Source organism: Coregonus lavaretus, assembly GCF_964263955.1.
Source record: "Coregonus lavaretus genome assembly, chromosome: 10".
Lineage (NCBI taxonomy): Eukaryota > Metazoa > Chordata > Actinopteri > Salmoniformes > Salmonidae > Coregonus > Coregonus lavaretus.
The window spans coordinates 56,059,028-56,082,918 of record NC_139997.1 but is presented as its reverse complement, the minus strand read 5'-3'; the positions used below and the strand labels follow the sequence as shown (position 1 = coordinate 56,082,918).

The following is a 23,891-nucleotide window of genomic DNA, read 5'->3' as shown; positions in this document are numbered from 1 at the left end:
GCTTGTACACTAACATCCCACACACTGGAGGCTTGCAGGCACTGCAACATTTCCTTCAGAAGAGTGACCCTACCCTTGCTCCATCCAATGATTGCATCTTGCAACTCACTGAACTGGTATTATCCAATAACTACTTCATCTTTGAGTCAGACTTTTTACTTCAAGTTCGGGGTGTAGCCATGGGTTCCCCCTTTGCCCCCAATTATGCCAACCTGTATGTGGGACAATTTGAGGAAGCACTCACTTACAAAACAGAGACACACCACCTATTTTCTAAAATCCACCTATGGAAGAGATACATAGATGATGTATTTGTGTTCTGGGAAGGAAGTCAGCAGGAACTAAATTAATTCCAAACTCTGTTAAACGAGAGCTCTGAATATCTCAAATTCACCATGCAGACTGATGAGAGACAAATAAACTAGCTGGATTGATGGATAATCAAAGAGAATGATGCAGTACATACAGACTTATACACAAAGCCCACAGACTGCAATACCCTGCTACATGCGGATAGCATGCATCCCCTTCCCTTCAAGAATGGTCTACCATATAGCCAGTTACGCAGGGTTAAACGAATCTGTGGCCACCAGTTAGATTTTGACAGCAACGCTAAGAAAATGATAGATACATTCAAAATGAGAGGCTACATACAAGGACAAAACTCTTGATGCTGCAATTATGAAAATATCTCAAAAACCAAGAGAGGAATTCCTTAAAACTAAACTGAAGAAGAAAAACAACGCAACAGTATTTTGCACTAAGTACACCATGTGTTCGGAGAAAATGAAAGCAATCCTGAAAAAGCACTGGCATATTTTGCAATCAGACCAAAGAAATTGCACACCTCTTCAAGGAACCCCCACTGGTGGTCTATAAGCGGGGTCGCAATATTGGGGATAGCTTAGTGAGATCTGACCTGCCCCCTGAGCCCACTCAGACACTCTCGACACCCATTCCAAATGGGAACTACAAATGTGGCTCATGCGCACACTGCAATAGCACTACAAAAACATCCTTCTTCAGACACCCACATACAGGTCGAAAAATCCTTGTTAGGGGTATCATCTCATGCAAGACAAAGGGAGTAATCTATCTCACCTGTTCATGTGGGAAAGACTACATAGGACAAATGAAAAGACAATTAAAACAAACCATAGCTGAACACTGACTATCCAGTAGAAGCTCACTTTGTTGAAGCTAACCATCCCATCTCCTCCCTCAAATACACAGACATTGAGCATGTTGCTCTACCAATGAGAGGAGGTAACATGGAGATCCTACTACTACAGAGGGAGGGCTACTGGATATCCTGTCTAAAAACACTGACCCCTAGTGGTCTGAATATTGAGTTTGATCTCAGACCCTTCTAATGAACAATAATGTTTTTAGTCTTGTAAATGAATATATTCTTTCTACAGCTTGTCAGAATACACCCAATATGTTCCCCCTGTTGATGATGCTTATTATGCATTATGGTTGAACCAAAAGATTACATGTAATAAAAATGTAATGAAATTGGAAACAATTAAATATATGTGTGAAATTAAATTAAACAATAAAGTACACTACCGTTCAAAAGTTTGGGGTCACTTAGAAATGTCCTTGTTTTCCATGAAAACATACATGAAATGAGTTTGAATAGGAAATATAGCTAAATGAATAGGAAATGTAGTCATTGACAAGGTTAGAAATAATGATTTTTAATTCAAATAATAATTATGTCCTTCAAACTTTGCTTTTATCAAAGAATCCTCCATTTGCAGCAATTACAGCCTTGCAGACCTTTGGCATTCTAGTTGTCAATTTGTTGAGGTAATCTGAAGAGATGTCACCCCATGCTTCCTGAAGCACCTCCCACAAGTTGGATTGGCTTGATGGGCACTTCTTACGAACTATACGGTCAAGCTGCTCCCACAACAGCTCAATAGGGTTGAGATCTGGTGACTGTGCTGGCCACTCCATTATAGACAGAATACCAGCTGACTGCTTCTTCCCTAAATAGTTCTTGCATAGTTTTGGAGCTGTGCTTTGGGTCATTGTCCTGTTGTAGGAGGAAATTGGCTCCAATCAAGCGCCGTCCACAGGGTATGGCATGGCGTTGCAAAATGGAGGGATAGCCTTCCTTCTTCAATATCCCTTTTACCCTGTACTAATCTCCCACTTTACCACCACCAAAGCACCCCCAGACCATCACATTGCCTCCACCATGCTTGACAGATGGCATCAAGCACTCCTCCAGCATCTTTTCATTTGGTCTGCGTCTCACAAATGTTCTTCTTTGTGATCCGAACACCTCAAACTTCGATTAGTCTGTCCATAACACTTTTTTCCAATTGTCCTCTGTCCAGTGTCTGTGTTCTTTTGCCCATCTTATTCTTTTATTTTATTGGCCAGTCTGAGATATGGCTTTTTCTTTGTAACTCTGCCTAGAAGGTCAGCATCCCGGAGTCGCCTCTTCACTGTTGACGTTGAGACTGGTGTTTTGCGGGTACTATTTAATGAAGCCGCCAGTTGAGGACCTGTGAGGCATCTGTTTCTCAAACTAGGATGTATTTGTCCTCTTGCTCAGTTGTGCACCGGGGCCTCCCACTCCTCTTTCTATTCTGGTTAGAGCCAGTTTGCTCTGTTCTGTGAAGGGAGTAGTACACAGCATTGTACGAGATCTTCAGTTTCTTGGCAATTTCTCGCATGGAATAGCCTTAATTTCTCAGAACAATAATAGACTGACGCATTTCAGAAGCAAGTTATTTGTTTCTGGCCATTTTGAGCCTGTAATCAAACCCACAATTGCTGATGCTCCAGATACTCAACTAGTCTCAAGAAGGCCAGTTTTATTGCTTCTTTAATTAGCACAACAGTTTTCAGCTGTGCTAACATATAATTGCAAAAGGGTTTTCTAATGATCAATTAGCCTTTTAAAATGATAAACTTGGATTAGCAAACACAACGTGCCATTGGAACACAGGACTGATGGTTTCTGATAATGGGCCTCTGTACGCCTATGTAGATATTCCCTTAGAAATCAGCTGTTTCCAGCTACAATAGCCATTTACAACATTAACAATGTCTACACTGTATTTCTGATCAATTTGATGTTATTTTAATGGACACATTATTATTATTATTTTTTCAAAAACAAGGACATTTCTAAGTGACCCCAAACTTTTGAACGGTAGTGTATGTTGATGCTAATGTAATGCTAATGCTAACGATAACAATAGCCTAATATATTCAATATGCTGTAAACTATTGTATTTTAACAGTTTCACTCAATTAATTCTAATCAACCTAATTATTATGCAACAACCCCCACTATTGTTTGTCTACATAACCTTGTTCAAGCATTCATGACATTACCCTGAAGAATAATAATAATATGCCATTTAGCAGACACTTTTATCCAAAGCGACTTACAGACATGCGTGCATAATATTTTTTTTTTGTGTATGGGTGGTCCCGGGGATCGAACCCACTACCTTAGCGTTACAAGCGCCGTGCTCTACCAGCTGAGCTAAGAAGGCACAGTAATGCCGAAACGTTGGTGTTTTACCCAATAAATTACTGGGAGTTTATATATATAGAGTGTGCGACTCTCTCTTAATTTATTTTTACAGTTTATTCGCCGTTAGTCAGCACCTCCACACAAAATAATTGTGTGCTCCAGGTCCAGCTTTTAATTAGACTATTATTATTTTCATTGTGCACCTTGTGAACGGGTACCTCGACTTCATCATGAAGCATTTTCAGCTGGCTCTGGCTCACTTCACTAGCACAGCAAATGTATATTGTTCTAGCTAGCAGGAGATCTGGTTCTCTGAGTAATCTGCCTCGCTCTTGGTCATTTGTGATTCCACACACAATTCTGTCCCGTATCAGTGACTCGGTAAGTTGTTGAAACGCACAGTCTTTTACTTTATTTTTTAGATCAGTCACATAAGCATCAATTGACTCTGTTTGTCCTTGCACTCTCGTAAAAAAATATATGCCTCAGGTACGTCCAATTTTTTGTTGGCTCACAGTACGTTCGGAAAAGCTCTTTTAATACATCCAAGTCATCTACATCATCGTCAAAATCAAAGTATAGAACACTTTGATTGTATCATCTCCGGCTACGTGCAGGAATGTGGCACATTTCACTTTTTGGGATTTCTTTGAGATGCCACTAGCATTATATAAAGGTTACATTTCTGGATCCACACTCTCCAATTTTCGGCTAGATTTCCCTCTAGGTTCAGAGTTGGTGTTCTCATTTGTTCCATGTTTTGTTATGTTGAGCTTCCCTTTGTATTACTTTTTAACTTCTGACACCATGTAATATATTAGCACACTGAGGCAGGGATGCGGGTAAAATAACGTTTATCTGATGTCATCGGTCAAGTGCAAGTACAGATGATCACATGTAGTAATTAGTAACAGCACCACCCTCAACACTCCCGGTAAATACATGTATATACATGACAGGCACAAAGTCAGATTCCACAGCCACAAAGTCAACATTTCTGTCATTTAGCAGACACTCTTATCCAAAGCGACTTACAGTGGTGAGTGCAAACATGTTCATACTTTTTTTATACTTAGCTTTTTGGTCTTAATTTAAGGTTAGGGTTAAGCATAAGGTTAGCGGTGTGGTTAGGGTTAAGGTTAGGTTTAAAATAAAAGTTGAAGAGAAATTGTAGAAATGGGCGGGGTTTCATGACATTGTGGCTATAGAAGCTAGTGACGACCGCTCCACCCTTGTCCTTCTCCTCCTTCCAACTGGTGGGGTTAGTGCTATACAGGGATCTTTGGGACGTCCCTACCCTAACCCCTACCCTTACTATAACCCTTACCTAACCTTAACCCTTACCAGGAAGAGTAGTTGCTGCTTTCGCAACAGCTAATGGGGATCCTAATAATATACCAAATACCTTAACCATTTTCAATTTCAACTTCAATGGGGTAGGGGCGTCCCAAGGATACCGGATAGCAAGGACCCAACTGGTGGAGGTGGGTGGTGTATCCTCCTATCATCATTCTTCATTATTTATTTGATGGCTTTTAAATGAATTCTCCAATAGTCTATTACAGGCTTATTAACATTTTCTTCCTGCCATACACACACACACACACGCATGCACGCACGCACACACACACACACACACACACACACACACACACACACACACACACACACACACACACACACACACCCTCTGCCATCCTTTCTGTGACATTACCATCAGATAGGCTTGAAAAAGTCAGACAATTTCAATGAACAGCTTTTATGTAAAATACACATACAAATAACATAGTAAAGTGCAAAAGTCATTGAAAGTAAAAGGCTAATTACAGTGAGAAACAGTGAGTGAAGTACGTAATAAGGAAACATCATTGTTTAGTCACATAATTAGTCTCACATTACCATAACAACTGATTTCATACAGGTGTCATACTGTGTCTGTTTTCTGTCTGATGTCCAGCAAGTTGTTAAAACAAGATCTGGAATAATGTTTGATACACTTCATGAAAGGTTTTTTCCCCTCCCACTCTGAACATCTTACTGTGCATGTTTTGAAATTACTTACATAGTGGATACACCATAAAACTGTATTTCTATGGGATAGAGTATCTCCTTTAGGCTACTATTCCAACAACAAACTCACAATCGATACAACATTCTCTTTCCCTTTATTATCTATTCTTGCAGATACAGTGGGGAGAACAATTATTTGATACACTGCCGATTTTGCAGGTTTTCCTACTTACAAAGCATGTAGAGGTCTGTAATTTTTATCATAGGCACACTTCAACTGTGAGAGACGGAATCTAAAACAAAAATCCAGAAAATTACATTGTATGATTTTTAAGTAATTCATTTGCATTTTATTGCATGACATAAGTATTTGATCACCTACCAACCAGTAACAATTCCAGCTCTCACAGACCTGTTAGTTTTTCTTTAAGAAGCCCCCCTGTTCTCCACTCAGCACCTGTTTGAACTCGTTACCTGTATAAAAGACACCTGTCCACACACTCAATCAAACAGACTCCAACCTCTCCACAATGGCCAAGACCAGAGAGCTGTGTAAGGACATCAGGGATAACATTGTAGACCTGCACAAGGCTGGGATGGGCTACAGGACAATAGGCAAGCAGCTTGGTGAGAAGGCAACAACTGTTGGCGCAATTATTAGAAAATGGAAGAAGTTCAAGATGATGGTCAATCACCCTCGGTCTGGGGCTCCATGCAAGATCTCACCTCGTGGGGCATCAATGATCATGAGGAAGGTGAGGGATCAGCCCAGAACTACACGGCAGGACCTGGTCAATGACCTGAAGAGAGCTGGGACCACAGTCTCAAAGAAAACCATTAGTAACACACTACGCCGTCATGGATTAAAATCCTGCAGCGCACGCAAGGTCCCCCTGCTCAAGCCAGCGCATGTCCAGGCCCGTCTGAAGTTTGCCAATGACCATCTGGATGATCCAGAGGAGGAATGGGAGAAGGTCATGTGGTCTGATGAGACAAAAATATAGCTTTTTGGTCTAAAGTCCAATCGCCGTGTTTGGAGGAAGAAGAAGGATGAGTACAACCCCAAGAACACCATCCCAACCGTGAAGCATGGAGGTGGAAACATCATTCTTTGGGGATGCTTTTCTGCAAAGTGGACAGGACGACTGCACCGTATTGAGGGGAGGATGGATGGGGCCATGTATTGCGAGATCTTGGCCAACAACCTCCTTCCCTCAGTAAGGGCATTGAAGATGGGTCGTGGCTGGGTCTTCCAGCATGACAACGACCCGAAACACACAGCCAGGGCAACTAAGGAGTGGCTCCGTAAGAAGCATCTCAAGGTCCTGCAGTGGCCTAGCCAGTCTCCAGACCTGAACCCAATAGAAAATATTTGGAGGGAGCTGAAAGTCCGTATTGCCCAGCGACAGCCCCGAAACCTGAAGGATCTGGAGAAGGTCTGTATGGAGGAGTGGGCCAAAATCTCTGCTGCAGTGTGTGCAAACCTGGTCAAGACCTACAGGAAATGTATGATCTCTGTAATTGCAAACAAAGGTTTCTGTACCAAATATTAAGTTCTGCTTTTCGGATGTATCAAATACTTATGTCATGCAATAAAATGCAAATGAATTACTTAAAAATCATACAATGTGATTTTCTGGATTTTTGTTTTAGATTCCGTCTCTCACAGTTGAAGTGTACCTATGATAAAAATTATAGACCTCTACATGCTTTGTAAGTAGGAAAACCTGCAAAATCGGCAGTGTATCAAATACTTGTTCTCCCCACTGTATGTGCATAATTTGTATGCATATTCACCCTCTAAAAATCTCTCCTCTCTCAACATCTCAAGTCCAATCCGATGTGTGCACATGGAGTCCTCATAACATATCCTCTTCTACACTCTGAAGGAACAACAATACCACATGCAACACAAGCAATGACTAAATCACAAAACAAGTGTCATGCTACAGAATGAGCATTCAGTATTTCCTAGTGAGTGATAGGGCTTTGAATGATGTTTTTCAACAATTCCAGGAGTTTCAGTCTTGTCTTCCCCTGTCACAATTTTCTCAGCTCAGCGATGTGCAGTAAATATCTGTCTCTCAAGAGGGAAGTGGAAAAGTTGAGGAGAATGGAGTCCCTGCTTCACCCCTCCTCCTCTTTCAAATCAGCTCCAACATGTTCCAAGACAACAGGCATTTGACTGACCATCTGAATGAGCAGTGTTTCTCTAAGTCCCCTTTTTGGACTCCCATTCCTGAAAAACAGGACACACATTTAGTGTTTGTACATAAAGTAAACCTATGAGGGCTGATCTTGCTGTAAGTTTGTTACAGTCTGCGTTCTGATTTTGATATTGAACATAGACACAGTGCTACTTAATAAAACAGGTAAATGTCAATGGGTGCCCTGGATTTTGTTTTATGACAGCCTACCTTGGCTTTCTGCATGACATTCCCCTTGCTAGATGCATAGATGGATGGGGGGTGCTTCCGCATCTCAGCAGCACAGTTGACTGGCATGGATGCCTCACTGTATATATTCTCAACTTTACTGATGTGGACCTGGACATACAGTATGAGGAAAGAGAATTTGAGAATATCTGTTTATGGGTAAATAATACTATTTCTACTTACAATACTCATCAAAACACCTCAGATGGAAATACAGTGAGGGAAAAAAGTATTTGATCCCCTGCTGATTTTGTACGTTTTCCCACTGACAAAGAAATGATCAGTCTATAATTTTAGTGGTAGGTTTATTTGAACAGTGAGAGACAGAATAACAACAACAAAAATCCAGAAAAACGCATGTCAAAAATGTTATACATTTATTTTGCATTTTAATGAGGGAAATAAGTATTTGACCCCCTTTCAATCAGAAAGATTTCTGGCTCCCAGGTGTCTTTTATACAGGTAACGAGCTGAGATTAGGAGCACACTCTAAAAGGGAGTGCTCCTAATCTCAGTTTGTTAACTGTATAAAAGACACCTGTCCACAGAAGCAATCAATCAATCAGATTCCAAACTCTCCACCATGGCCAAGACCAAAGAGCTCTCCAATGATGTCAGGGACAAGATTGTAGACCTACACAAGGCTGGAATGGGCTACAAGACCATCTCCAAGCAGCTTGGTGAGAAGGTGACAAAAGTTGGTGAGATTATTCGCAAATGGAAGAAACACAAAATAACTGTCAATCTCCCTCGGCCTGGGGCGCCATGCAAGATCTCACCTCGTGGAGTTGCAAAGATCATGAGAACGGTGAGGAATCAGCCCAGAACTACACGGGAGGATCTTGTCAATGATCTCAAGGCAGCTGGGACCATAGTCACCAAGAAAACAATTGGTAACACACTACGTCGTGAAGGACTGAAATCCTGCAGCGCCCGCAAGGTCCCCCTGCTCAAGAAAGCACATATACAGGGCCGTCTGAAGTTTGCCAATGAACATCTGCATGATTCCGAGGAGAACTGGGTGAAAGTGTTGTGGTCAGATGAGACCAAAATGGAGCTCTTTGACATCAACTCAACTCGCCGTGTTTGGAGGAGGAGGAATGCTGCCTATGACCCCAAGAACACCATCCCCACTGTCAAACATGGAGGTGGAAACATTATGCTTTGGGGGTGTTTTTCTGCTAAGGGGACAGGAACACTTCACTGCATCAAAGGGACGATGGACGGGGCCATGTACCGTCAAATCTTGAGTGAGAACCTCCTTCCCTCAGCCAGGGCATTGAAAATGGGTCGTGGATTAGTATTCCAGCATGACAATGACCCAAAACACACGGCCAAGGCAACAAAGGAGTGGCTCAAGAAGAAGCACATTAAGGTCCTGGAGTGGCCTAGCCAGTCTCCAGACCTTAATCCCATAGAAAATCTGTGGAGGGAGCTGAAGGTTCGAGTTGCCAAACGTCAGCCTCGAAACCTTAATGACTTGGAGAAGATCTGCAAAGAGTGGAACAAAATCCCTCCTGAGATGTGTTGAAACCTGGTGGCCAACTACAAGAAACGTCTGACCTCTTTGATTCCCAACAAGGGTTTTGCCACCAAGTACTGACCTCTTTGATTCCCAACAAGGGTTTTGCCACCAAGTACATGTCATGTTTTGCAGAGGGTTCAAATACTTATTTCCCTTATTATAATGCAAATACATTTATAAAAATTTTGACATACGTCTTTCTGGATTTTTTTGTTGTTATTCTGTCTCTCACTGTTAAAATAAACCTACCATTAAAATTATAGACTGATCATGTCTTTGTTAGTGGGCAAACGTACAAAATCAGCAGGGGATCAAATACTTTTTTCCCTCACTGTACATGCTAAGACAGTAAGAAATCTTCAACATAAAAACCTTAATAATGCAAAGCAGGGTTGCGGTCAATTCAATAAATTCTATGAATTCTCAATTAACTGAAACGTTGAGGCATTTTTTTTCAAAACTTGGTCCATTTATTTTATTTTAAATTCGAATGACTTCCTGAATTGGTTGCCTTCAATTTGAATTGACCCCAACCCTGATGCAAAAGTATACGGTTTAGCTTATCTACAATAAACCATTGTCTAGAGTAGACTTGATATAACTCTTTGTGATGTGCTGTAGGAGAAGCTGTAGGCCAGGTACCTTTCTGGGGGGTTTGCTAGTGGGGGGTTTGCTAGTGGGGGGTTTGCTCTTTGTGAGCGGCCCCAGCACCCCTCCAGCCAGGGACTTCTTTAGGTTCTCCTTCACCTCAGTGAGACGCAGCTCCAGGTCCACCCGCTCCCCCTCCTTCCCCCTGCAGCTTTCCTCCAGCTGGCCCAAACGCTTCTCTAGCTGCTTCTGCTGCTTACCTGACCACAGTCACACACAGTCATCCATTTGTTAGGCTCCATGGCTCCTCAATATGTCTGAGTGATGAATTCCTATACTGTGGCCAAGCAGTAGGTGGACCATTAATATATACAAAATAAATTGTCTAGGTTTGCTCTCTCTATTTAAGGAAATTCAATACAAGATTGTATGTGTTTTACTTTCTTACCTGTAGCATCCTTCAGTTGTTCCTTCGCCTCTTTCCTCTCCTTGCGTAATACGAGCAGGGCATTTTTGATGACCTCTCGCTCCTTCTCCATCTCTTCTGTCTCCTTCAGGTACCTCCTGGCGTCCTCCTCGGCTCGTGTTTTGCCATACTTCCCTGATACATACTGATTCGCATCTAAGATCGAGAAACCACGAAAATACATTCTGAGTGGTCACATTTATACATCATATAGGTGTTCTCTAGGCATACTCTTAAAGTTGAGATAATGTCAAATTCCCCCCTATCTTCCCAGCATCACACACAGTCTTGGCTGACCTTCGGGGGACTTACTGGAACCGTGTCTCTTTATAGTGACTAAGGAATCCACCTTCTCTATCTCTCTGCTGCTGGAGAAAGAAGAGTGGCGTTTCACCTGAGCTCCTGGTCTGGGTACTGGCTCCTCTGGCTGCTGTGGAGGGCAGGGAAGGGGGATAGGGAAAGGAGATATGATGAGAAAGGCAGGGTAACAGGGAGGGAAAGGTGTGTAGTGGAGAAAGATATGAGAGAATAAAGAGTTGAACAGAGGTGATGGCCAGGGATGAGAGAGAGGGAGGAAAGAGGAATGAACAGATTAACTCTTTCACTAATGTGTGATAAGTAAAGTGTGGTATTGCAAAACTTACTGGAAACGTACTGTTTTTGAGAAACTAGACCACAAGTTAAATAAACAAACCATTTCAAGTTGAGTAAACTGGAATGTGAGAGATGTATCACAAAGTATTACAGTCAAATTGTGAAAGCTGGATTTAAAGAAAATACTTGACACAGCTGGATACACAGTTGGATATGATTGTCATATTTTCCCTCAAAGAGTTTTCCCAAAAGCGTCAGGGCTGTGTGAGAGATCTCTGTACTGCTTACACAACTCAGAACTGCTCTGAAAGCAGCTCATCAGAACTCATCCCTGGAGCACTATCTACGCTCCCACATACACACAAAGGAGCCTATCGACTTTCAGCAGGCCTTCACACTGCTCTAGAATAAAAAGCCCTCTGACTCCTACTCTCTGATTCTGTGGAGAGATATGGGAGGATATAGGAACAGATCATTCATTAACTGGATCCTTTAAACTCCAGCTGCAGCTAAGGGTGGACACAGACGTGTGGATTCATTAGATTTACTGTAAATCTCCTTACCAATAGACCCTCGTAAGGAACCTCATCATAGGTTCTGGTGTCTGTGGAGGTACCACTGGAGGAGGTAGCCCAACTATGGGACAGGATGAGGAGGAAAGAGACATAAGCATTTACCAATATGACCATCTAGCATTAGCAATGTTCTCCCCTTAAAATGTAAAGCACTTTGAGCATTTGGAAACTACCACAGGCCAAAGGGCCAAGCACTACTCTATCAGACTCACAGGAAGGAGTGTCTTGCTGCGTCTGTGATGTTAGTGATGGTGTCCACGTCCACATAGTCGTAGTGCAAGGCCTCTGGGGTGGTGGCGCAGCCAGACTCTGCCAGCAGAACCCCCAGCCAGCGGCCCATTTGCTCTGAACAGCTGGCCTGATGGACACACAGAGACACTTACATCACAACATGTCACTGATCCCAAAGGGTACTAGAACCCATGAGACAGACCAGAGATACTGGGCAAGGGATTTAAGTCTGTAGTAGGGTAGAAAATATCAAACAGTGGGCTACAAATACACACAAACACAGAAATACCTCCAGTGCAGCCACCTCGTTGCCTCCTTGCAGGATGCGGAAAGCGAAGGGGTGCTTGGGCCCCAGTCCAGGTACGACCTCAGCCCCATGGAGGACCACAGCGCTGACGTGAGTACGCAGGTCACCCCTTTCTTTGTGCAGGTACAGTGTTCCATCCTTTACACAGCACCATCTCTCCCTCCAGCACTGGTTCACAAGCACATTCAGATAACCTGGGGACAGGGGAATGGAAAACATACATATTCTCACTGCTGGACTTTCCATAAAGGTTATTACATGGGGAAGTGGAAAATAACAGGTTTTAAAGGTGGGAGGACAAAAGAAAGATGAAAATAGTAACATAATGCAGAGTACATAATGTAGAGGACATATTGCAGAGTACATAATGTAGAGGACATAATGTAGAGTACATAATGTAGAGGACATAATATAGAGTACATTATGTAGAGTACATAATGCAGAGTACATAATGCAGAGTACATAATGTAGAGGAAATAATATAGAGGACATAATGTAGAGTACATAATGTAGAGGACATAATGTAGAGTACATAATGTAGAGGCAATAATGCAGAGTACATAATGTAGAGGACATAATATAGAGTACATAATGTAGAGGACATAATATAGAGTACATTATGTAGAGTACATAATGTAGAGGACATAATGTAGAGGACATAATGTAGAGTACATAATGCAGAGTACATAATGCAGAGTACATAATGTAGAGGACATAATGTAGAGTACATAATGTAGAGGACATAATATAAAGTACATTATGTAGAGTACATAATATAGAGGACATAATGTAGAGTACATAATGTAGAGTACATAATGTAGAGGACATAATGTAGAGTACATAATGCAGAGTACATAATGCAGAGTACATAATGTAGAGGACATAATGTAGAGGACATAATGTAGAGTACATAATGTAGAGTACATAATGCAGAGTACATAATGTAGAGGACATAATGTAGAGTACATAATGTAGAGGACATAATATAGAGTACATTATGTAGAGTACATAATGTAGAGGACATTATGTAGAGTACATAATGCAGAGTACATAATGCAGAGTACATAATACAGAGTACATAATGTAGAGTACATAATGCAGAGTACATAATGTATAGTACATAATATAGAGTACATAATGCAGAGTACATAATGCAGAGTACATAATGTAGAGGACATAATGTAGAGTACATAATGTAGAGTACATAATGCAGAGTAGATAATGTAGAGGACATAATGTAGAGTACATAATGTAGAGGACATAATGTAGAGTACATAATGTAGAGGACATAATATAGAGTGCATTATGTAGAGTACATAATTCAGAGTACATAATGCAGAGTACATAATACAGAGTACATAATGTAGAGTACACAATGTAGAGTACATAATGTAGAGTACATAATGCAGAGTACATAATATAGAGTACATAATATAGAGTACATTGTGTAGAGTACATTATGTAGAGTACATAATGCAGAGTACATAATGCTGAGTACATAATGCAGAGGACATAATGTAGAGTACATAATATAGAGGACATAATATAGAGTACATTATGTAGAGTACATAATTCAGAGTACATAATGCAGAGTACATAATACAGAGTACATAATGTAGAGTACATATAATAATAATAATATGCCATTTAGCAGACGCTTTTATCCAAAGCGACTTACAGTCATGCGTGCATACATTTTTGTGTATGGGTGGTCCCGGGGATCGAACCCACTACCTTGGCGTTACAAGCGCCATGCTCTACCAGCTGAGCTACACATAATGTTGAGTACATAATGCAGAGTACATAATGTAGAGGACATAATGTAGAGTATATGTAGAGCCTGGGTGGCTGCAGAATCTCAATTTGTAACACATAAAGCTGCAGTAATAAGTAGCTACAACTAGCTATGCAGTGTTCAGCCCAGAGATTATGACTGAGAGAGAGAAAAATGTAAAATATGACATGGATGCAGTGTGCTCACCACAGCGGGGATTGTCGTCATGGTAGGAAGAGGACAGAGTGTCTCCTGGGAGAGGAGGCTTCTTCTTAGAGAAACTGATGATCCTGTTCATCTTCCGTCCAGCCGCTCTGCTCATAGATCCCGTCAGCTCTGTAAACGCCCCCCTCTTCCCCTTCCCTGAATAGAAACACACTGAGTCGTTTACAAAAGACTTGTTTACAAAAATAATATATATATATTATGTCTTAAACCCCTCTTTTTGTTAGGATTCTTATTTACTGGAAGCTCAAGTTATAATGTGGCACATTATGTTTGGCAATTGAATAATGTAGACAAATTCTGTTCTGTACTTCAATTTTGTTTTGTTTTGAAGTCTCTCCGCTCTGTCTACCAGGTGCTACTCTCTCTGCCTTGTGTACGTACAGTATATGTCCTATGATGTCATTGTGAGACAAAGGCAGGAAGAGGGCAGGAAGGATGTTTCTGCTCTGAGCCACACGTCCTGTCTTTTATGTGCTTTAGGTCAAACATCTGACCCAAGAACATGGATTACGCTCCTTTTTTTTCATTATGTTTTCCTCCTTCTCCACTGCCCAACATAGTGCTACATTTCACTCTGCTTGGGCCTGTGACTGACAGTTTAAAATACAGAACAGAATGTTATTCTAAAATAAAAATACATCTTGTAACTGACGTGGTCTTTCACAATGTAGAACTATCAGAATGCAGACAGGTAAATACAAAGCTGCAGTATGTATATAAGAACACAGATATACAGGGATGTTCAGGTATGCTGAGGCAGATTGGGGCCTAACCTTGGTCACAGTTGTCCCGGAGCTGACCAGAGGGCAGGTTGTCACCAGTGGCCACGCTGTCAGAGTCGGAGGTGTGCTTGTCAGCTCCTAGTAACTAAGAGAGAGAAAGGAATTAGGTTAGAGGCGGCAGAAAGGCATTGCCATGCTGGCAAGAAAGGCATTTCACTGTACTTGTGCACGTGGCATTCAAAACTTGAAACACACACACACATCCACGCACGTTCACACACATAGACACTGCAATGAGAGAAAGATTTCCAGCTAGGACATACACATGGTGGCACACTGCCTAAAAGCCATTACTGTCTCAGAATAATCCTGAAATGGGTTCAACAGTCTGTCTGTCCAAAGCCATACATTTAGGCTGTAATGAAATCACTCTATGTGAGTTTCAGTTGCTGATTGCTACCCTTTACTTTGACAGCTGTTTCCTTCCCACGGTCAGCAGGCAGCATGAGCATCAACCCCCCTCTGATGAGTGTTGAGACTGAGTAAACATACCATCAGTAACTGATAAAGATCAGGCAGCGCTACACCAGGGGTGTCAAACAGGGAGGATGTCTGTCTGTCTGACCTGTCTGTCTCTTCACTGGACTGTTTGCATTCTGTCTGGTTATTTACTATGACAACAAATTACTCCAAAGAGAAGCCATGTGGATATATAAATTAAATTCTGTATTTCCACACGGTTTAAATGAAGAATTAGATTTCACCTCCTTCCTATAAGCCACATTTAGACTGTTATACAAGAACACTGTCCATATCCGATTTTGCATATCGTTTATGAGTTGGCCCCACATATTTATGAACGTCTTTGCCTGATGTCCTTTGTGGTGGGCTATCTCATGAATTGATGTGATGTATTTAGGTGAGCGGACACCTGGGGCGATTTATTTGTGAGTAGCTCTTCTTGCCCGATCCCATACCCTATAATTCGGTATTTCTTTGTGACTAATTTGTATACAGGTAGACCAGAAAAGTCCCATCCCTGATTGGCAGATGAGTGGCAACCCTGATTAGAAGCACCTGCTGCTTATCCGTTGTTCTTTACAAATGCTGTTTTGAATTCAAATAAAATTGTACCCACACCCTGAAGAAGGCTGTAAAGCCGAGATGTCTGTGTACACTATCCCTGATGCAGTGATGTTATGTGAATTATTTAACAAACTATTTTAGTGTCTCTGTGCGTCTCCCAAAAGGTTGTAAGTCTTTTGGGATTTAAGTAACGGCCAGAGTCCCGGTCTGCATAGTCAGAGATATTTATTCATTGAGAATTCTGCCATCACAATTTCAGAGTCCATCTTTTATACTCATACGTCATACAAAAAAATCCCTCCCCTCTGTAGGCGGGCTGTAGTTTTCCACTCTAAAACTGCTCTACTGACCATCAGTTCACACACACACACACATATACACACATACATACACACATACACACACACACAAACACACACACACACGCGCACACACACATACCCTACTCCCTGCATTACTCAATTATTGCCGTTCTCACAATATTCTGCACCATGTTTTCATAACAGTTTCTCCCCTCCCTAAATTGGGAGCCTCTTTATCTTAGTTTCTCAGTTGTCTTTGTTGTCTGGCCTAACTCTTACTCACATTGCTAAATAGTGGCTCAATACCATAGCCTTTACTGGTCCTACACTCACACATTTCTAACACATTATACACAGTTTCAGGGTGTAATAATTAGTCATTAATAATTAATCTATCAAGTGAAAATAATTAAAAACATTGAATAATGAAGTAAGCTTTATGCGGCATATTTTTGAGTGTGAACCCATTACACCTCTTTGTTTGTCTGGTTATTTACTGCAGCATGGTGATGTATGTGGATGTTAAATATAGCTTGTGAAAACACCAGTCCAAGAGTGTCTGAGTCAGTTTGAGTAAAACAGGGTGGCCAATAGGGTCTGTTCAGTGCATTCAGTGTGCTGGGTTACAGGCTTATAGGCTGAGTGTGGTAGCCAGCGGGGATAATGAGGGGAGGCCCACCTTGTCCAGCTCTTTCTTCCTCTGGATCATAGGAGAGGAGGAGCCCTCTAATCCGTCACTGCTGCTGGCCTGACTGGCCACCTCCCGGATCACCTTGAGCCATCGCTCCGCCTGCTCCTTGCTCTGGACAGCCAGCACCAAGGCCTCTCCCCCAGGCAGGGAGAAACGCAGCTTGTGCTTCTTGCGGCGCGCCTCTTTGGGGACGTAGATGACGTTACACAGGTTCAGCGGCAGCTCAATGTGGGGGCTGCTGTCTTTGATGCTCTTGTAGCACTGCAGAGAAAGACACACCAACAATCGTTTTTTATACTCTACAAGGGACTTTAAAATCACTTATAATGTCTAAATGTGTCTTAATTACATAAACGTTTAATAATAAACACATGCAACAGAGTTCCTGTTGTCCTACCTGTAATCTGTTGTCACGGACGACGGTCAGCTGTTTTGTCCACTGTCCGAAGCGTTTCTTGCGCAGCAGGAAGGCACAGATGCGACAGTCCTTCATGGGGCCCACAGAGTTCTCCTCTGACTGCCACCGCCGAGTCCTGTCCTGGCCCTTCGCCTCCTCATCCTCCTCATCATACGACTCATAGGAGCTGCTCAGCGCGTCTGAATCAGCGTCTGGAGAACAACAAAGGTTCCTGGATAAGAAGGTTCCTCCTCCCTCCCAATATGAAAATATAGCACAAGTACACATTCATCTCAACAGGGTGTTATGATTTTATACTCACAGGAGTTATTGCGCTGGCCATTGATTCGGGTGGTGGGGTAGTTGTTGTCAGCATCTTCATAGTATGCATCTTCAATGGAATTTGCGGGACTTGAGCTGACTAGAAGGAAGCAGGAGGTAAGAGATGAGATGTAACCCAATAATAACAATGTGTATGGACAGTGACTTCAGATGGTTATAGGTGACTGTTGGGAGGAATGTGAGTACTCACTGCATGTGGCGATGTTGGTGATGTACTGGGGCACCGTGCCAGGGTCCAAGGGCACTGCCTCCTCATAGTAGTCCTCTGGAGGAGGGGTGGTTGGCAGAGGAGGGGGTGTGTCAGTGGGACTCTAGGGGAAAAGGGTTACGGTTAGGCAAAATTCAATAACAAATGTGTTATAGATGCAATTATACAGTATAGTCAAATAGGCTATCTTACTTTAGAGGTCGGTATTTTGGAGATTTCCTTCTCTACCTGATCCTTCAGTTCTTCTGGGGAGGCTCTGAGCTCATGCAGGTCACAATCTGTTGGGAGTGGGACAATAAAATATATAATACTTTTTAAGAATCCTTTAAGAATTAAATCATGTGCTAGCAAGTTCTTCTTCATAGATATGAAATAATACAGATATGATATTTAACTCACCCAATTCCTCAAACAAGGATTCCACAAAGCTGGTTCCATTTCCATAAAGGGAAGTGTTCATGTATACGAAGTCTGATCCATTCACTTTAACAGAGAAGAGAACCGAGTACATGTAAAAAATTAACAAAAAAACTGCGTTCTGACCTTGAGCAAGGCAGTTAACCCCCAACAACACCTGCTTCATGGGCGCCGATGACATGGACGCCCACCTCTCTGATTCAGAGGGGTTGGGTTAAATGTGGAACACACACACACACACACACACACACTCTCACCTGATGGCTGCAGCTGCCCGAGTAGGCTCCGGACCACGCTCATCTTCTCTGCTGTGGCTGTGCTCACACTCTCTTGGTCCAGCAGCTTCAGCAGCACGTTCAGCTCACTCACCAGGTACTCCATCGCTGGGGGGAAAGAAGAACACACAGGTCAGAGGTCATGTATGAAACAATGAGTGACAATTTCAAGAGATTGTACAATACAATTACTGAGCAAATCTATCTTCATGGGTCAACTCTGTGCTGACAACAGAAGTGGCTTTGGGAGGAGCTAACCTCAGACATCTGGTTATTTAAACACGGTGGCTGGAAGAACCTAGACAAAATAATAATAATGTGGAGTCTGGCAGATTAATGCAATAAACAGGTATGATAGTCACAAAAGCAGAACCAGTGATTGACAGTCATTGTGCTAACGCTAGTTAGAATTGGCACACGAAACCACCTATAACTTCCTTCATACTAGACACAGATACATACAAATGGTATCCACGTGTTCATCTGACTCTGTGGAATTTCCACACCTCAATATCAACCTCTCTTTCTGGCATTGCGATAAGGGGGTTCCCAGCACAGCACCCTCAAACCCATGACAGGACCATTTAATTATACAGAAACATCTGTTTATCAGCTACCCTGGTGATCAGTTATTTCTCTCAGTAGATGAGAGGCTTCACATCTCTTATCTTATCTGTAGTGGGGCATTCCTGGAGCTGAGAGGAGACACCAGAACTACAGTACCAGGCACTGGACCTGGGGCTCTCCTGGAGAGGAGCATCACACACACACACACACACACACACACACACACACACACACACACACACACACACACTACTGTGGTAGGGAAGAGACTGAAAAACTCAGTGTGTGTAGACAGTAATCTCAGTAATCTCCAGACCACCTGTTTTTCTTTGAGGTCTCTGGATCTGAGAGATGTTTTTCCTGGTCTAGAGTAATCACTACAATATGGGACTGTTTCTTTTGCTTTACTCCAAAAGGTTGTTGTCTTTATCTCTGCTCATAGCAGATCAAATAACCTGTCGGTTAAAGTGTTTCATTTTTCCGCCCACTGGACCTTCACCATGTCTTACACCAACAAACTGAGTAGCTTCAAAGAGCAGACCTGAAGTGCTTTGTGAGCAGATGCCTTCATGTGGAAACAAATCTAATTGTAAGGTTATGTTAGCACAGTCATGATCTTTCACAATCCCATAAAAAACTGTCTGCTTTCGTGAATTTCTGCATTACCAGCAGTTACTCCATCATAACACAACAAAACTATTAGGCCTACCTCTGAAACAAGGGCAAACGAGTTCACAACCACTATGAATTCATATGATTTCCCAACCCTCTGAATATAGTCCAGTAAGAGTGTTGTTTAGAAGTGGGGTGCCGTAATGTCTGGGGTGGTCAGAAAGTCAGAGGTTTCCTGGTCAGCTTATTTGAACAGTTGAGGCAACATTCAGGTTATACCACACAGAAAACACAAAAGGAACCAAATTAACATGACAGAACTCCAGCATGTAACAACACCGGATGCAGTCATAAAATTGTCTTTGTCTGTGTGAAGGGCCTAGTAAAAATTGACTGACGAGAATGTTAATGAGATTGACTTGATGGTTTTTATTAGAACTTTAAAACAACAGAAAGGTTTCTTCTATGGCGACAACAAAAGTCTATACAGAGAAACATGGCAGGTATCAAGATGTGAAATATATATCTCTGTAATAACAAATCAACATCTAAATTAATGAACAAGGAAGCTAAATGAATTGGCCCGATCAAAACATAACTCTGTCTGAAAAGTAGACCGGGTCAGCTATCTGAGATAATTCCTTGAGAAAACGTCCACATATCCTCAGGAAGTGGAGATACAGCGTTCAGTAGGACCTCTCATAAGACTGTACACATGATCTACACCCAGACAACTACACTACATGGCCGAAAGTATGTGGACACAACATCTCATTCCAAAATCATGGGCATTAATATGGAGTTGGTCCCCCCTTTGCTGCTATAACAGCATCCACTCTTCTGGGAAGGCATTCCATTAGATGTTGGAACATTGCTGCGGGGACTTGCTTCCATTCAGCCACAAGAGCATTAGTGAGGTCGGACACTGATGTTGGGCGATTAGGCCTGGCTTGCAGTCGGCATTCCAATTCAGCCCAAAAGTGTTCAATGGGGTTGAAGTCAGGGCTCTGTGTAGGCCAGTCAAGTTCTTCCGCACCGATCTTGACAAACCATTTCTGTATGGACCTCGCTTTGTGCACAGGGGCATTGTCATGCTGAAACAGGAAAGGACCCCCAAACTGCTGCCACAAAGTTGGAAGAACAGAATCATCTAGAATGTCATTGTATGCTGTAGTATTAATATTTTGCTTCACTGGAACTAAGGGGCCTAGCCCGAACCATGAAAAACAGCCCCAGACCATTATTCCTCCTCCACCAAACGTAACAGTTGGCACTATGCATTCGGGCAGGTAGCGTTCTCCTGGCATCCACCAAACTCAGATTCTTCCGTCGGACTGCCAGATGGTGAAGTGTGATTCATCACGCCAGAGAATGTGTTTCCACTGCTTCGGAGTCCAATGGCGGCAAGCTTCAGCTGACACTTGGCATTGCCCATCATGATCTTAGGCTTGTGTGCAGCTCCTCGGCCATGGAAATCCATTTCATGAAGCTCCAGACGAACAGTTCTTGTGCTGACGTTGCTTCCAGAGGCAGTTTGGAACTCGGTAGTGAGTGTGGCAACCGAGGACAGACGATTTTTCCGCACTACGCGCTTCAGCGCTCAGTGGTCCCATTCTATGAGCTTGTGTGGCCTACCACTTCGCAGCTGAGCAGTTGTTGCTCCTAGACGTTTCCACTTCACAATAACAGCACTTACAGTTGACCTGGGCAGCTCTAGCATGGCAGACATTTTACAAACTGACTTGTTGGAAATGTGGCATCCTATGACGATGCCACATTGAAAGTCACTGAGCTCTTCAGTATGGGCCATTCTACTGCCAATGTTTGTCTATGGAGATTGCATGGCTGTGTGCTAGGTTTTATACACCTGTCAGCAACAGAATCCACTAATTTGAACGGGTGTCCACATACTTTTAGTGTATCTCGAACTCAAATGTTACAGTCCTGAGAGACTGGGATAAACACAACGCACATAGACCACAGAGGGACAATAGCGGGCTGCCAAGACAGTGTAATGCAAGCATGCAGTCAATTTGGTTACTTACCGGCTTCAACAGCTGAAGAGGAAGAGAAGCCCACCATTTTCCAAAAACAGCTCCAGTGAGAATTGCTGTGGTAATCCACACATTAGCTGTGCTTGTCTCTGTGATTGCAGAGCTCTAAACACACAGTTCAGCTGAGGTGTCACTCTCATTCACCCTCACCCTCACTCCCTCTCTCCTTCCCTGGTATTGTGGTATATAGTAGGCTGGGCTCAATTCATTGACTCTCCCGCTGTTACACCACACCTCCTTTACTCTCTCTCCCTCCCTCTCTTCCCTCTGGGAAGTGGAACTCCTCAAAGAGAAGTAGAGATTCAAGTTAAAGATGGTGTGTAGACAGTCTACAAACAATCTTTAACTTTCATCTCTACTTCTCTCTGAGGAGTTCTACTTCCCAGGGTCTGGTCTCTTGTGGTGGAAACTCATTTACAAAAAAAGGATGGGGGGATGATAGTCAAAGCTCAAAGATTTATGAAGTAACTGACTTCTGCTAGAGATTATGTGATGGGGTTATCGACTGGCAATTAAATTAAATGACACTGGGCAATGTCAAAGAAACCACAATGGATGCCTCATTGCATGCATAGTCAGTCAGTAAAAGGTTTCCATCCAACAGGAATAGTGTTGGGTTGGGTTCCTCCCTCCAGAGAGGATATCCGGTGGGGGGTGAGGATGATCCAGTGACCTTGACACTGCTGCCGCTCTCTCTCTATCTGCTCACCACACTGACACACTCTGACACGTCCTCACGGCTACAGCCGACACACAAGGAAACCATGGTGACCCCAAAAGCCACCGACTGAGCTGAGCCAAATACCTGCCAACGCACTCACAGCAGGACAGCACTTCCTCCATCTCACTAGATTCAACACTCAGACATACCAGAGAGCTTCATATGTATATGAATCAGCTTCACTGCTCCTGTGGTTTCATCTTTAAAAAATACTTGTCCTTTGAGTGTGATTTTAGAGAGACTGTTTGTAAGCTAATGAATGGCTGCTGACTTTTTTCTCTCACAGTAAGCAGATGGAATTTCACTCTAATTTATTGAGAGACGTTTGAAGGACAGCAGATTGTTTCCACAGAGAATGGTTGGTTTCCTTCCCCTTGAAACAAGGAAATGAAGCCAAACAAAATAAGACCAAAAAAAATAGCTCTGCTGCTATACAAAAGAGATACGGGTATACGTTTGTGTGTGTGTGAAAGAGTGTGTAAGAGAGAGAGAGATCTTTATCTCTCACTAAAGAGAGCGAGAGAGAGAGAGTGCGTGGATATAGTACAGTATGTGTGTATGAGGATACACGGATGAGGAAAACGAGACAAAAGGGAGGGGACCGGAAGCAGGCGGTGCAGTAGGATGTGTGTGTTATTGTAGCGGTGCGGAGTGCAATCACAACTCCACGGCCCTGGGTCTCCAGGGGTCCATTGTCTGTGTGTGAACCCTACTGCCTGGGCCAGAGAGGGGCCCGCCCACCCTCCCGCCCAGTTTCCGCGCTGCTCGCGTTCCCATGCAACACCCTCAATCCTACACACCTCAGGGAAGTGTTTCAGCCAGCCTGGCAGGTGGACCACGGTGGTGTTACAGTTGGTTTAGTTCAGTCACAGTGCTCAGAGAGGCCTCATCTAGTCACGTTCCCCTGCAGCCACACCCACACAGAGTGATTGAACACTATGACCTTTGACCCCTGCCGTGGTTCTGTGAGTTCAAGTCAACAAAGCCTTGCCTGTCAACTGTCAACACTCCCAGATCACAGAGCTCTCAGCTAAGACCATGAATCCTGACGTGTACTCTCTCCCCTGAGAACTTTATCCAGTATCATCAGAGCTGGCTTACAGTACAAGCAATGCCGAATCAGCCAACTGACCAGCACTGATGCTACCATTAACAAAGACACCGACAGCCTCTTATACTTACAAGTACTTACCAAAGATCTTTGTCCTAATCCAACAGAGCCAAAGAAGACAGCTCCAAGAGGTAGTGACAACCGTAAT

General features: G+C 42.8%; 1 protein-coding gene across 1 annotated transcript; it reads right to left on the bottom strand.

Annotated features, from left to right (window-relative positions):
* Positions 1-7,227: 7,227 nt before the first annotated feature.
* Positions 7,228-22,006, bottom strand: LOC311135990 (actin filament-associated protein 1-like 1). The gene is made up of 18 exons (XM_084170036.1): positions 21,903-22,006; positions 18,661-18,786; positions 18,386-18,469; positions 18,179-18,264; positions 17,969-18,089; positions 17,759-17,857; positions 17,437-17,648; positions 17,028-17,300; positions 15,012-15,105; positions 14,218-14,373; positions 12,219-12,430; positions 11,911-12,056; positions 11,687-11,759; positions 10,827-10,959; positions 10,512-10,685; positions 10,118-10,323; positions 7,933-8,061; positions 7,228-7,754 (listed from the first exon to the last, which is right to left on the bottom strand). The coding sequence occupies exons 1-18, from the start codon at positions 21,937-21,939 to the stop codon at positions 7,728-7,730; spliced, it is 2,388 nt and encodes a 795-aa protein (XP_084026162.1). The 5' UTR covers positions 21,940-22,006; the 3' UTR covers positions 7,228-7,727.
* Between the last annotated feature and the right edge of the window lie 1,885 nt (positions 22,007-23,891).

Coding starts and splice junctions, on each gene's coding strand:
- LOC311135990 (XM_084170036.1), bottom strand. CDS start 21,939: ATGGTGGGCTTCTCTTCCTCTTCAGCTGTTGAAGCCG. Junction 14,374..15,011: donor CCGGGACAACTGTGACCAAG/GTTAGGCCCCAA, acceptor GTTTCTATTCAG/GGAAGGGGAAGAGGGGGGCG. Junction 8,062..10,117: donor CTAGCAAACCCCCCAGAAAG/GTACCTGGCCTA, acceptor CTGTATGTCCAG/GTCCACATCAGTAAAGTTGA.